Raw genomic sequence first — 13,612 nt, 5'->3', positions numbered from 1 at the left:
AGCCCCTCAGAAATGGGTGACCTGAGCTGTAGAAAAGAGAAGACGGGGTTTGATATGCGTGTGCACGCGTTAGCACGCATGTGCCTGCTGGGGACGCACGCTCAGCCTTGCTGCTGCCTGGACCCGGGGCACGGGGCCATGGCAGCCTCACCTCGTTGGGCTGGATTCGCCCGCCCCCCTCCCTGGCACTGGCCTCCGGGACAGGCCGAGTGACCGCAGAGGTGTGTTGTCTCTTGTTTTTCTTGGAGCGGTGTCAAGAACGCCGGGCTTTGTCCAGCTCCTGTGCCACGGAGGGACCCATGAAGGGAGGGCAGGGTGTCCCGTCCCGGGCTGAGGGGGGATTTTCAAATCTGGGCTGAGCTGGATTTTTAAAACACTTGAATATTTTGGAGGTGCCCAGAGCTTAAATAAAGAAAACGTTTGAATGATTAACTGAGGCCTTTGATGACTGCTCTGCATTTGGGCCGGTGCCTCACAGTTCAGCTTTCAGCCTTCTGTGATGCTTCGTGCTCCATCCCGAGGGCCGCTCGGTGCGCAAGAACAAGCGGTGGTGCCTCTTTGCAGCTGGTAAAACTTCAGCAAAAGAAATAACTCAAATTTCAATTGACCTTTCTACCTTTTCAGTTTATCTCTAAAGCAGGGTTCTTAGTGCTGCAGCTCTTCTTACCCGTCCTTCTGTGTATGTGTGCCTGTGCTTGTTGTGTTTCCTTCGTGGAATTACTGATACTTATTTATGAGCCCACCCTGCGCAGAAGTGGTTGCCCCTGGGAGATGCATATAAATCTCTTAATCCAGAGAATAGTGGCAATTAAATCTGATCTTTCAAATATTAACTAGAAGTCCTGTAAAGAATTTTTTTTTCCCCCTGACAAACCTATTATTGCACGACTGGTTTGTGCGTTAGTACTAGATGAAGGGTGTGCTTTGCCAAAGCAGGAGATGCTGCTTGTTGCCTGAGAGGTGACATGGGTTACATGCTGCCATAGGCTGAACCAGTTGGGTGACCCTGTAAGCTGGGCTGTGTCTCAACCGCTGCGTTATGAAGCAGCAGCTAATAGCTCCTGAATATTCAATAATCTCTTTGCATTTGAATGTCACCTTGCGCCAGCCCCTGGTTCACAGGCCGCGTTCTGTTCCTTAGTTTCAGCTGCCTCCTTCCCCCCGCCTGCGGCGGGTGCCGAACGCAGGAAGGGGGGTGCCGGCGCATAGCAGCCTCTGTGTACCCTGAGGTGGAAGCGCCAGCCCGGCCGGCTCCAAGTGGCTGAGCACCTTGCTGAAGAAATAAGCTTTCTCAGGAGCTGCACGGCAGAGCAATGTCTGCCCCAGGTGATCCGATGAGAAATCATCTCCTGGCTGCGACCCAAACAAAACACGGGATTAACTTTGCCCTCCGCGTGTGCTGGCTCGTAGCTGTTAACAGTCAGCGAGAGCGCTTAACCTGACCAGTCTGGGGGAGCTGTGCCTGCGGACATGGGAGCCAAGCTGCTGTGCCTCCTCCTCGCCTCTGCCCTCGTTGCCTACTACGTCTACACCCCCATCCCAGAGGGCTTCGAGGAGCCCTGGAAAGTCATGCTCATCACGGCCGGCTTCCGGACCGTCGGGCATCTGGTGAGTTTGGTGGTGGGGCTGGCCTGGGAGCCGAGGGCTGCCTTGATGCCCCTGTGGCTAGTAGAGGTATAGCGATACGCGTCATACGCACTTATATATATGGTAATATACTGTGTGAAGGACAGCTGTATCTGAAAATAAGCATTAAACTTACTGTAACTATGACTATAAAGACACTTGGAAAAGATTTAATTGTGCAGCCTTGAAAAAAGGACACAGTAACTGGAAATGTGATACATAATGTGAATATGGATAGATATGGGCAAGCAAGTTTATTTTGCTTTATGATCCTTTATGGCTGAAGTACTACTTGAATTTTTCCTGTTGCTTGGAACATGTGTATTGAGCTTCCTTGGAAGTATTGTATTGGGTGTCAGAGAAAGGGAAGCTAGAGCACTTCTTAAAAACTATTAACTTTTGTGGTTTCATAGGAATTTACTGACAGAATGAGCCTAAAACCTACACAAAACTAGTAATAGGGGTGATAATACTAGAGCATGGAGAAATTAAGCTATATACATACACACATATATAAATTTTTTTTAATACCACTGTAATCTTGCCTACCAAAAAATGGTATCTAGCTAAGCAGCACAGAACTGTATGTCGCAGGCTGGAAGGGTGGTGGTGGTATAGCCTGTCTGTAGGTATATGGCAATATTTACTGACAACATGGTCCTTACGTCTTTGCATGCTGTTTTTATATAGATTACCTCCCTGGCTTCTGTTTCATATCAGTCATGTTATGCAGCCATTTCAAACCTATGTAAATAATCTGTGAGGCTGCACACCATGCGTAAACAATGGTGCTGTAGTTCCCACCTCTTAAGTACATTAAACTGGGAGCTGTTTTGAATCGAGCCTGTACTCAATACGCAATGGTGGCTGCAGCTGCAAAACCAAAATCTAAAAACAAGGTCAAAGATCGAGGTCTGGGGGGAGGAGGGGGGCTGAGTGTTGCAGACATCTTTCTGGGTGGCTAGAAAGTTTTTGAAGCTGCCTGGTTTTTTTCCTCCGCCACAAAATATATTGAAAGGACGGTCTAAGGAGCCAGGAGAGAGGTTTGAGGTTTCTAGTTTTGCTTTTGAGGGATGCTGCCGAAAGGCTTGCCGGCTGCAGGCACAAACACCCAGGCTGCTTGCTCTGAAGTGCATGAGTTTGGGAGCTTGCCTTTTGTGGTGTTTAAGTTAAAGTGCGGTGGGTGTGACTTTTGGAAGTCCATGGGAGCCACCTCTTCTATGATTTTTCTGGTGGATGCAAGGGTTCATGGTTTTTTTTAGATGTCTCCTAGACATCACTGCTCTGGACAGTGCTCAGAAGCTGCTGTCGGTCTCCCGAGCCACCCCAGTGTCCCGTCAGGGCTGTACGGCTGGCGGGATGAGGGGATGGGTGTTTGCTCGTGGGCTCTTGGCTGCTTCCTTGCTTGTTTTGATCTCCTGTCTCGTTCTCTAGTATTAACTTGTTTAATGACTCCTGTTTCCCTCAGTGCTCTGGACTGTCCTCATTTTCCTAGCAAATTTCAAAGCATTTATAAAAGCCTGTATTAAGGTGTAAAAAACTTAAGCCTAAAATGCTGGAATGTTTTCGTGTGTGCAAAGGGAGTAGGTAGAGAAATTGCGGAAGCTTAGAAAGCAGCGGTGTGTTTTCATTATGCCTGGAATCTACCCTGTAGTTTGAGGTCTGAGTGGTGGGAGTTGAAAAAGTGGTGACAGCCTGCAGATATACTAGTGAAGGTATCCTTTTTTTTTTTCCCTCCAAGGAAATTAGGCAGTAGGAATTCTTCTAGGGAAACAAACGACCCCCCCCCCCCCCCAAACCACCACGCAAGCCCCCCTCAAACCCTACCCCTTCAACTAACCCAACCAACCCAAGGGAAGAAAAACAACTAGTAATAAGAATCCTTAGTGGATTCTCTCTAATATTTCCAGATGTGAAATGCAATTCTTGCTGGGAGATTGGGCTTCATAGTGGTTAACTGAGGTTATTGGAGTAAGAAAAAGATGTGTTTGGTGGTGTTAGTCATTTCCCAGCAGGGCACAGGAAGAGTTGGGGGTGGTTTGTCATGACCTGCATTGAGTGCATGTTCCAGCTTCAGCTGTAAACCCATTGCTACCAGGAGAGAAAGATGAAAGGGTGACGAGTTGGTAGGACAGTCTGAGAGCAGAATGGTACAGAAGGTCATACAGAATAGATCTTGCCTCAGATTTCCAGCCAAGGGTGAAAGTGTTTAGTATGTTTGCCTTAAGATGGTGCATTACTTCTCTGGTAATGCATTTACCAGCATAAATCATACAACATCCTTTTCAAATAGAAAGCAGTAGGTTTCTGTCATGCTGTTCAATCTGCTATTCATCATCTATTCATTTTTATCAGAAGCGGTAGCAATGAGGAAAGTTGCAATGCTGCTGTGTTAATTGTATCACTAACGAACTGTGCCAGCGGTGGCTATCTGTAATGTGAGGCCAAACACCGATGCAGAGTTGTGCGTACACAGAAAGAGCGTGGTCACTGGGAACAGCCCATGGGGCCCCTGCAAAGGCCTCAGCTGGTATCGTGTGGCTTTGAAGGCCAGACGTCGAGGTGTGCCATGACCTAGCCAGGGTGGGCGCAGGCTCCGCTGCCACCCCCAAAGTTTGGTTACGTGGGCAGCCGCGAGTGGCCTGTACCAAGCAGCGGAGCATGCCGTTGAGGGAAGAAGGGTGGCTGGTGAGCAGTGAAAGACCCCTGCAGCGGCCCATGCTCGTGGTGTTGTTCAAGCATGACCTCTGCCAGCTTTTGATGGGCTGCCTTGCTTCTTCCCCTCTTAAATCTCCTTTTGGAGGTAGCCTGTAAGGGAAGGTATGTGCACATTTCCCCAGGAACACCTCGTGTCTGCTCACTCGCTCAGACCCGTAGCCTTCAGCACAGCAGTGCTCAGCAAGCAGAAGCAATCCTCAGTGTTGGAGGATTGTGTGTTTCCACTTTAACATGGAGCTGGTGTCTGTCGTGGCTGTTGCTTTGGCTGCCTCTTAAGCCCAGGTCTGCCAGCAGCAGCAGTGGTGCAGGGCAAGCGTGTTCTGTAATTGTGCTCCGGTCTGGTGCAGAACCATAATCCTAAGAGACGTGGAGGAAGGTAGTCTCTGGGGAGCTGCACTGGTGCAAATAGATCTGAGGTGGCTCTAAAGTGTCATAAACGTTCTGAACAGTCATCTGATTATGGGGCAACAGTTTATAATCAGTTAATAGTAGGCCTAAATTTGCAGAGGGGACCTTATTTTAGTCTTTCTGACTCCCTGATGTTGATTTGAGAAGGGGGAAATGATACTGCTACCCTCAAACACTCCTGAGCAGGAGGGTCTTCTCTTCAAGCCCCCAAAACAACATGAAAGCAAGCTGTGAATTGGCAACTCTCTGTCCTCCTTCATCGGCTTTGCTTTAACAGGTCCTGGAGGGCTCTCCAGCTTCTGAGCCAAATTGTGTGAGATTTCCTCTGATTTTGGGTTTCCTGGCCTGGATGAGTACTTTGTTTGAATAAAACCTGTGCCAGCCCCAGGCTGCTTTCAAAGTCTCTGCGGGGCACGACAGTGCTGAGGGGCTCCGGAGCCCGGTCAGAGGCTCGCGGTTAGGTCTTGCCCCGGGTTAGCCAGGAGGGGATGGCAACCGTGCTTGGTTTCGCTGTGTGCCCAACCCATGGCATGCTGAAGAGGCTGTTTGTACCCATCTTGTCGCAGAAGGAGGCTGGGAATGTCTCCGTCCATGTGTTTACGTTGTAATGTCTCGGTCTCCATGCTGTCTAGCTGGGGAATAGCCCCTAAGAATAAGCTGGCCAATTCGTGGTGCTTAAGCACAAAATTCTTCATGTACTTTCAGGAAGTACCATGTGCACGCGATCTAAGATAAAACACGTGAAGAAAGTATAAAACGCAGTACAGCATCTTCCTTCCCAGCTGAGTGTTTCCCTGGCTGCCGTTCTGTGAACCCCTCCCAAAGCCTTCCCCGAAGCGGCGAGACCGGGCTCTGTGCCCCTCGCGGCCCTGCCGCCGGAGTGCCGCCGCTCGTGCCCAGTGGACGGGAAGCTTCACCTGGAGGTGCCTCCATCCCCGCTACTGCCCGGCCAGATCAACAAGCTGCTGAAAGCGGTGCCGGGCACTCTGCCTGCCAAGGCACAGCTGGGGCTCCCTTCCTCATCGGCACGTTTTGGGGTGGTTTGTCCTTGCTGCCGCACGCCCCTTACGGGAGTTGGAGAAAGCGATTGTGGAAAATGCTTTCCGAGGCACAAGGAACACAAAACGCCAACGTGGTTGGTTTTCCTCTTACCCCTGACATGCAGTAATCTTACATCGGGGCAATGAGACTTTTCAGATGAGGGTATGATTTCCTTTTCTTTTTATATGATAATGGCCTTGAAACCACAGGCAGTAGATCGGTGGTTTTCCACAATGTAAAATGCCTGCTTGTGGGAAAACTGGCTCTGAAAGTATTGAAAAGCCTTAGCCCTGAAGCTGAGGGAATTCCTCTCAACACGGAGAAGTTTCACAAGCTCAGTGGAATTACAGCAGGACTTGCTTTGACCTGTATATTTATTTTTTTCAAGATGCTAATCCTCAAGGAAAATACAACCACTGAGAAATATTTATGTAAACTGTGTAATCACTGTGGATAAAAACATGCGGTTTTGGCCCATGTATGTATTTGTCTTCATTCCACTTATGACAAGGACCAGCGTTTTCCTTCCACGCATTTACTGCCCGTTTGTCTTCATCTTGATTCCACAGCCCAGCATTTGGCAGAGCTCCCAGCGTCACTCGGTGCCAGCCTCCGAGAGGTGACTCTTCAGTATGGTGGCAGTCGCTACCAAGTATCGCCAGCAAGGTCTTAGCTCTATTCTCTTTTCTTCTAACTTCTGAAAAAGAAGGTTATATGTAGAAGACGGTTAAATAGTTGATTTAAATATAAAGCAAAAAAATTACAAAGAGCAAAACAAGCAGGGTTGGATCGATTTACAGCATCAAGCCCTGAATGCCAGATGTTATGCCTTTCAAGAGGTGATCAGTCAAAGTGTGGAGGTTCTTGTGTGCGTGTGTTTTACATTCTTCCTGGGAAGAACAAAGCATCTCTTGGAAAGCTAAACTTCTGACAGGTACTGCACCAGGCTGGGATGTTTTATTTCTTACTAAACTCAAACCTGCTTGGAGTTTCATCTGTTTTTCACCTTCAGATATTGTGTAAAACAACTTGGTTTCATTACTCAATAATTCCTGTTGCTGTGTGGCGGGACAGCTAGAGACTTGTGTGGAAGCTGGGTCACGTCCCCTGTCACGGGGGCGGTTACGAGGGAGCCGAGGTGCCGGCGGTAGTGCTCTGCGGCACCGTGCCTGCCCCGTCCCCGCGGCCACGGCGGTGCAGCCAGGGCGCGGACCTGGGCGCCAGGCTATGGAAATAACCCGCATAAAATGCTGAGCATGCACAGGCAAACTGGCAACCCCAACGTCAATGCTGGGGGCTTCCCAGCGCGCTTTCCTTTCCGAATGATTGGTAACACAGTGCTAGTAACAGTCACGGGACTGTTTGCTTTACTAAAAAATTCCGATCCGATTTATAGATGTAGGCCTGTTGTTAATTCTGTTACCTTCCAAACCAAGCGTGTTGATCAAAGTTGTTCCAGCGCAATGACGGGATTGTGTATGCCTGTTCAAAGAGTTGTACAGTGGCCTAAAATTTAGTCAAGTGTTTTTTTCAGCACAGTGCCAGCTCTTAATTTTTTCGGTGTTTAACTAGAATGTGCACAAGAGTGGTGCACATTAAACTGAAAATATATATGCAAATTTGTTTGAAACTTCTTCCACTTTTGCTTGAAATGAACTAGAAATTTAAAGTCCTTAGTTCTCTTTCAGCAAGTCAGGTAGCAAATGGCTTTCGAGCAAATTTGAAGTGGTATTCTCATACCTTTCTTTCGTCTAAAAAGCAAGCCAACTACCCCTGCTGCCCCAGCTATTCCTTAATCTATCATTAGGAATTAGATAATGTAAGGCTCACAAATCGTGAAGCAGTCCATGCTATTTTTACCTTCTAGCTGCAAGTAGCTTCAGCAGCCCATTGCCGTAGCACACTGTGCTTTAAGGAGGCTACGCGTGATGGGGTTCCTCATATTGCCGGCATTTCACATGACCGAGATCGTGCTCCTATGCACAGTCAATCTCTAATGTGGCTAATTTTTTGTTTAAATAGGTATTTACACTATCTTTCACAGTATAGAAAGTCCAGGCCTTATTTTCCCTCCAGTCATTGTGGCATTATTATTTTATGTCATTTTGTGGTCTATTACAGGTTTTTATGTCTTTTTAGGAATATATTTCTAGTATTTTAAAAGCAATGTGAGAAGTATGTTTTTTTTAAATACCGTTCAATCCAATGTAGGAGGGGAAGAAAGGTGGTGGGGAAAGCCAGTGAGATTTATGTATAAACAAACATGGTCACATCTTTACTTGTTGCAACTCCCCAAGGCTGCTGTGGGGAAATGTGAGTCCTCCCGGGGGAGCTGCTGGGTTTGGAAGGAGTCGTTGGGATCTACACTTCTAGCACAGACCATAGCAAATGCCTTTAGAAATGTTTTCGCTTGCATTCACTCTTTTGTACCAAAGACTCAGTATAATGAAACCTAAACCAATTTTTTTTAAAGTTTTATGTTCAAGGTTTAAAACAGCCTGTGAGTGAAAGGAATTCTGAAATGCTTTAGCCTGCGTAAATTGTCATGTCAGAGACAAAGCTGCCAAATATTAATCTTTGGAGCTTGCCTTTTGCCTGCAGGTTCACTTGCTGGGGTTTGAGGCTTTTTTTGTTTTCATTTTATTTAGCACCTTACAGAATAACTGTAATCTAATTTAGAACCATAGAATTTCATAATAAATGTTTAAAACATGAATTCCAAAGGAAACTGCTTTAACAGTATTAAAAATTGGCAATTCCTTGGTTCTGAACTCCCTGAACCACATCAGTTTTCTTCTGTCAGGGAACTTCTGTGGAGCCCATTGGGCAAGTTCTCCCTGCCCTTTGCGTGGCTTGCCCAGAGGCACCGATGATGCCCAGGGGCACCAGTGGCCTCCCCTGCTCTCTCCACCTCAGAGGGCTGCACAGGGCTGGGGCTCCACCGGTACAGCTGGGGTAGATTTGATTTCTGGGAGAAAGACCTGTTTAAAAAAGTCAACGCTATGGGTGGTTAAGACCCCCAGACTAATGCACTCAGCAGGCAGACAGAGATCCCGATTAGCGTCACCCTTACTTCCCCTCCTGGAGGATGCTCCTCCTGGTCCCGTGGAGTCTCTCCAGGCCAGGCTGTCACTGGGATCTGCCTCGGTCAGAGTCAGGCTGGAGCCAGTGCTGAGCGACGGCGGTGGTGCCACACCAGAGCTGTGCTTCTGTTGGTCACCAGACGGGGAACTGCCTCACGGGCAGAGGGATGGTGGACATCGGAACGTCGGTGGCAGGGTTGTTTTTAGCTTTTTACTGTGAAATAGCAAACTGATGTAAGGAAAGGATTTGTGTGGCTCAGGCAAAACTGGATCTTCCTCAAGGATGGTGGAGCAGAAAATAGCTTCGGAAGGTATAGTGGCACATGCAGCATCATGAAATTTTGTCGCATCTGCTGACCATGTGGAATGGGCAATAAAGACACGATTCAATCTGCTATTCAGTAGGAGCACTCCTTCATTATATAGAGAAACAGAGGTATGCAACTCGTGGAGTTGTTACATCTACACTGAAGAAATTAAACAGAACTGGACTGTGGTAAAGTGGCAAAAATATACTTCTGCCTTTTTAACGTCTCAAAGTAGAGAAAATACTTCCTTTTAATAAACATAAGGGTACTTGCCACTAAACGATGCTCTTTGGCTACTGGGGTGGAACTGATCACTAAACTTTATTGTGCAGCTTGAAGTCAAATTGCTATATCCTTGTATTTATGCCACCAGTGTCGTTGGCATCCTGAAAGTACTGGCTGCTTTTGCTTCTGGAATTCATCACAGGAGCAGCTATTAACTTGGTTTTGTGGTAACTGTCTGGAAAGATGAGCAGACCTGAAGCTATCAGGAGGCTTCAGCTGATTCTGCTTTCTTGCACATCCTCTGTGATGTCCTTGTTATCCTCCATGCCTGTGCTTCCACTCGTTGTCTTAGCAGTGAGAAGCGGTGGTCCCCTGGGCTGCCTTCCAGCCACCGACACTGAGCTTCACGCGGCAGCGATGGCAGATAAGGGAGTTGGGCGGCTCAGGCTGGGCAGTGCGTGACAGCGACTCCTCCGAGTCAGCAGCGTTTGGCTTAGTGACTGCTACAGCAGCTTTACAGGCTTGCACAGAGTATCAAATGGCTTTATGAAAATTTAATCTCTGAGAGTAACTAAGGCTGTGTTTAAAATACTGTTTTCCCTTGTCTTGGGCTTTAGGCTGAGATTGCTGATCAGCTGGGTCTGATGCACTATATGGAAACTCTGATGCTGATCACAGCTGCTGAGTACGTCGCACCCATGTCCGATGAAAACGTCACTGTGATGGACACAGAGTTCAACAACGTTGCCGTCCGTCTGTACCTGCCCAGAAAGGCGTCTGATGGGCTGAGAAGGGCGGTGGTCTACTTCCATGGTGGAGGATGGTGTGTAGGACAGGCAGGTAAGCTGTTCTCGGTCAGTGCCAGGGTCCGTATGGAAGATCTCAACGGCCAGTGTTAAGCATTGCCTTTTGTTTTACGTGAGGTGCCACAGAGAGGGCCAGGGAACTGGTATTTTAGCAGTTAAAACCAGGTGGAGGTTTTGGGAAGTTATCTGAAAGCTTCTGCAAAGAGGAACATGCTGTTGTATGTGTGTGTATTGGGTCTGGCTGAGGTGCAGTTAATTTTGCCAGTAGCAGCCCTCATAGTGCTGTGCTTTGTGTCGGTAGCTATAATGGTGTTGATAACACAGCATCAATGTCTCGCCAACATTCCCCCCCCAGTAGGCTGGGGGTGCTCAAGATCTTGGGAGGGGACGCAGCCAGGACAGCTGACCCCAACTGACTCAAGGGATGTGTCATACCATATGACATTGGCTCAGCAATAAAAGCTAAGAGAAAGGAGGAGGAAAGGGAATCATTTGGTGTTACAAAGCTTGTCTTCTGGAGCAACCGCTATGTGTGAAGCCCTGCTTTCCGGGAAGAGGCTGGACTTTGCCTGCTGATGGGAAGTAGAGAATAAATCTTTTGTTTTCCTTTGCTTCCACACAAGGCCTTGGCTTTTGCTTTATTGAACTGCCTTTATCTTGACCCACCAGGTTTTTTCAACCTTATTTTCTTCCCTCCCTGTCCTGCTGAGGAGGGGAGTGACAGAGCGGCTTGGTGGGCACCTAGTGTCCAGCCAAGGTCAGCCCACCACAACGTGTCTGTTCTCAAATGTGCTGGAGTGTATTCTAAGTGACTTGTTTCATCTTAGGCATGAAATCCTACGATTGTCTGACAAGGTGGACTTCAAACAGGTTAAATGCTGTCGTGGTATCAGTCAAGTAAGAGATTCTCCTTCTAGATGGGATGAGGGTTTGGAATAAATTAATCTATTTCAATTAATTTTCTTTTTTTTATCATGTACTTTCCTGCTAGCCTTAAATATTTGTAAACAAAATCTGTCAAGGTTGCAGCGGTGAATTGTGGTTGGTGGCTATTTTGGATATTGCTTTATGAAGTTGGGTGGATAATAAAGTATTTGGTGCTCCAGGACAGACAGACAGTTCCTACTTCTCTGGGTGTGGAAAATAATAAACATTCACCAACTAGGGCAGATGCTAGCAAGTCTTTCTCTCTATTAACAGCAGGAAGTAACACACTTCTGCTTGCCTCCGACAGTTACAGGTTGGCACCTAAATACCATTTTCCTGTTCAGTTTGAAGATGTGTATTCGGTAACAAAGTTCTTCCTCCAGAGCAGCGTCCTGTCCCAGTACAGGGTGGACCCAGACAGGGTCTGTGTTGCAGGAGACAGTGCAGGTGGCAACTTGGCTGCAGCTGTGGCACAACAGGTAAAAAAGCTGGTTTGCTAGCTCAAAATGTTTTTTTTTTTGTCGTTTCATGAACACTTACAAAAGACTAACAACAACCTCCGCTCAAAGCAAGTGCACCTCCCAGGTGTGTCTCATGGCTCACGTACTGCATGCAGGACTGTCCGTGAGGGCTCTGAGTTTCCAGGAAAGTAAATTTACTTGAGCAGTTTAATGGCATCAAAGTACCTTTGATGCTATGATGTACTCCAAGCCTTTAAACCATAAAAATGGGCTCTTGGCCCTGTAATTAGGGCATATATCACTGTATCCTTAAGCACATTTTGACTGTTTTAAGTATGTTGTTTGAAAAGGGAATTTTAGCAGTTTGACTCATATAGATGTAAATAGCAGGAAAAAAAAGACAACTGAATGTTCCAGTGTCATCTGATCACACACAGTTTCAGGGCCTTTTGCACTTCTTTCTCAGGTTTATTTAATAAAGTCACTCCAATCTTGTTGCTCTCTTGAAGTTATCTGGATGGTAATGAATTTCACTTGGAAAAGCTGTGAATTTGCTGGGGACACTGAAAGCAAAAGATGATGGAGAAGGTGGAAAATTATTAATGAAGAGGGGAAAGACAACATATAAGAAATGTCAGTGTTCAATTAATGACATTTCATTTTTCATATCTCAAATGTATAGAGTTATAGTTGTTTGAGTTCTAACACCTTAGTTAAAGAAGTTAAAGGGTTAAAAGAACAGCAGGTGGATAAGCTTTAAATTGTGAAATGATTAAAGGAGTCTCAGAAACCTGCAATTTTTTTCTATTCCTATAGCTTAAAAATTTCTATAGTTTATAGAAAAAGCATTTGTTACTACTCAGGAAAGCATAAATGCCTCAAAGTCTCAATGCTTCAGAAAGAATATTTCTCAAATATTGTTGTCCTTCAACATAATAAAATGAAATTACATTTGGTGCAGGAGAATTTTTAATAGAATGTGCTGTTTTAGGTGACCTGCCTATGAATTTAGAATTTCTTTAACGTAATCTATCCTGGTTTTATTGATAATCATATTTTACTTATGTTGTAACATGCATGTGTTAATTCCTTAGTTTTAAGATCTTCTGTCAGCATGAGAGAACCAACACTTTTTAACTGACTTTTTGTAATTATTCCTCTTTTCTTGTACAGCTGTTAGAAGATTTTGAAGTTGAAACAAAACTCAAAGCCCAAGTTTTGCTGTATCCTGCTCTTCAAACACTTGACCTGAATTTGCCATCTTATCAAGAGAATGCAGACAAGCCCATTTTACCTAAGGTGCTTATGGTCAAGTTCTGGAGTGAATATTTCACTTCTGATTTATCTCTCAGGGAAGCGATGGCCTCCAACAGGCACGTCCCAGTTGAATCGAACCACTTACTTCAGTTTGTAAACTGGAGCAATTTGCTGCCCGAAGAACTGAAGAAAGATCATGTTTACACCAGTCCCACCTATGGAAGCTCTGAGCTTGCACAGAAGTACCCAGGTTTTCTGGATCTGAGGGCGGCCCCGCTGCTGGCGAGCGATGCCCAGCTACGCGGCCTGCCCCTCACCTACATCCTCACCTGCGAGCATGATGTCTTACGGGATGATGGAGTCATGTACGCTGGGCGCCTCCGGGCAGTGGGTGTTCCCGTCACGCATGATCATGCCAAGGACGCCTTTCATGGGATGATGATGTTTGTCTCGGGTCCAGCTGAGTTAGCTGTAGGGCACCGGCTGTTGAACAGATGTATCGAGTGGTTAAATGAGAACCTGTGAGTTGAAAATGTTGGTCTAGCATGCCTGGCTCGCCTTCACTGGGTGCGATTGAGGAGCGTAGGAGAACGTGAGTTTTTGGTCGTGATTGCCATCTTCGCTGCGTTGCTCTGCAGTGTCTGGATTGCAGCATTTCTCATCTTCTCTGGCAGGAAAATCAGTCTGATTCTAACCTAAGTGTTCTTCCAGTGCTGTCGTCAGAGCTCAGAACCCCATAAACTGCTGGAACC

General features: G+C 46.6%; 1 protein-coding gene across 1 annotated transcript; it reads left to right on the top strand.

Moving 5' to 3' along the window:
- Window positions 1-1,470: 1,470 nt before the first annotated feature.
- AADAC (arylacetamide deacetylase) lies at window positions 1,471-13,385 on the top strand (the record flags this gene model as incomplete). The annotated part of the gene is made up of 5 exons (XM_082003357.1): window positions 1,471-1,608; window positions 10,027-10,249; window positions 11,043-11,112; window positions 11,450-11,621; window positions 12,777-13,385. The coding sequence occupies 5 exons, from the start codon at window positions 1,471-1,473 to the stop codon at window positions 13,383-13,385; spliced, it is 1,212 nt and encodes a 403-aa protein (XP_081859483.1).
- Between the last annotated feature and the right edge of the window lie 227 nt (window positions 13,386-13,612).

This window comes from Phaethon aethereus (assembly GCF_964289735.1).
Source record: "Phaethon aethereus genome assembly, chromosome: 9".
In the NCBI taxonomy this organism is placed as follows: Eukaryota; Metazoa; Chordata; class Aves; order Phaethontiformes; family Phaethontidae; genus Phaethon; species Phaethon aethereus.
Note: the sequence above shows the minus strand (reverse complement) of the source record. Positions and strands in the feature narration are given on the sequence as shown.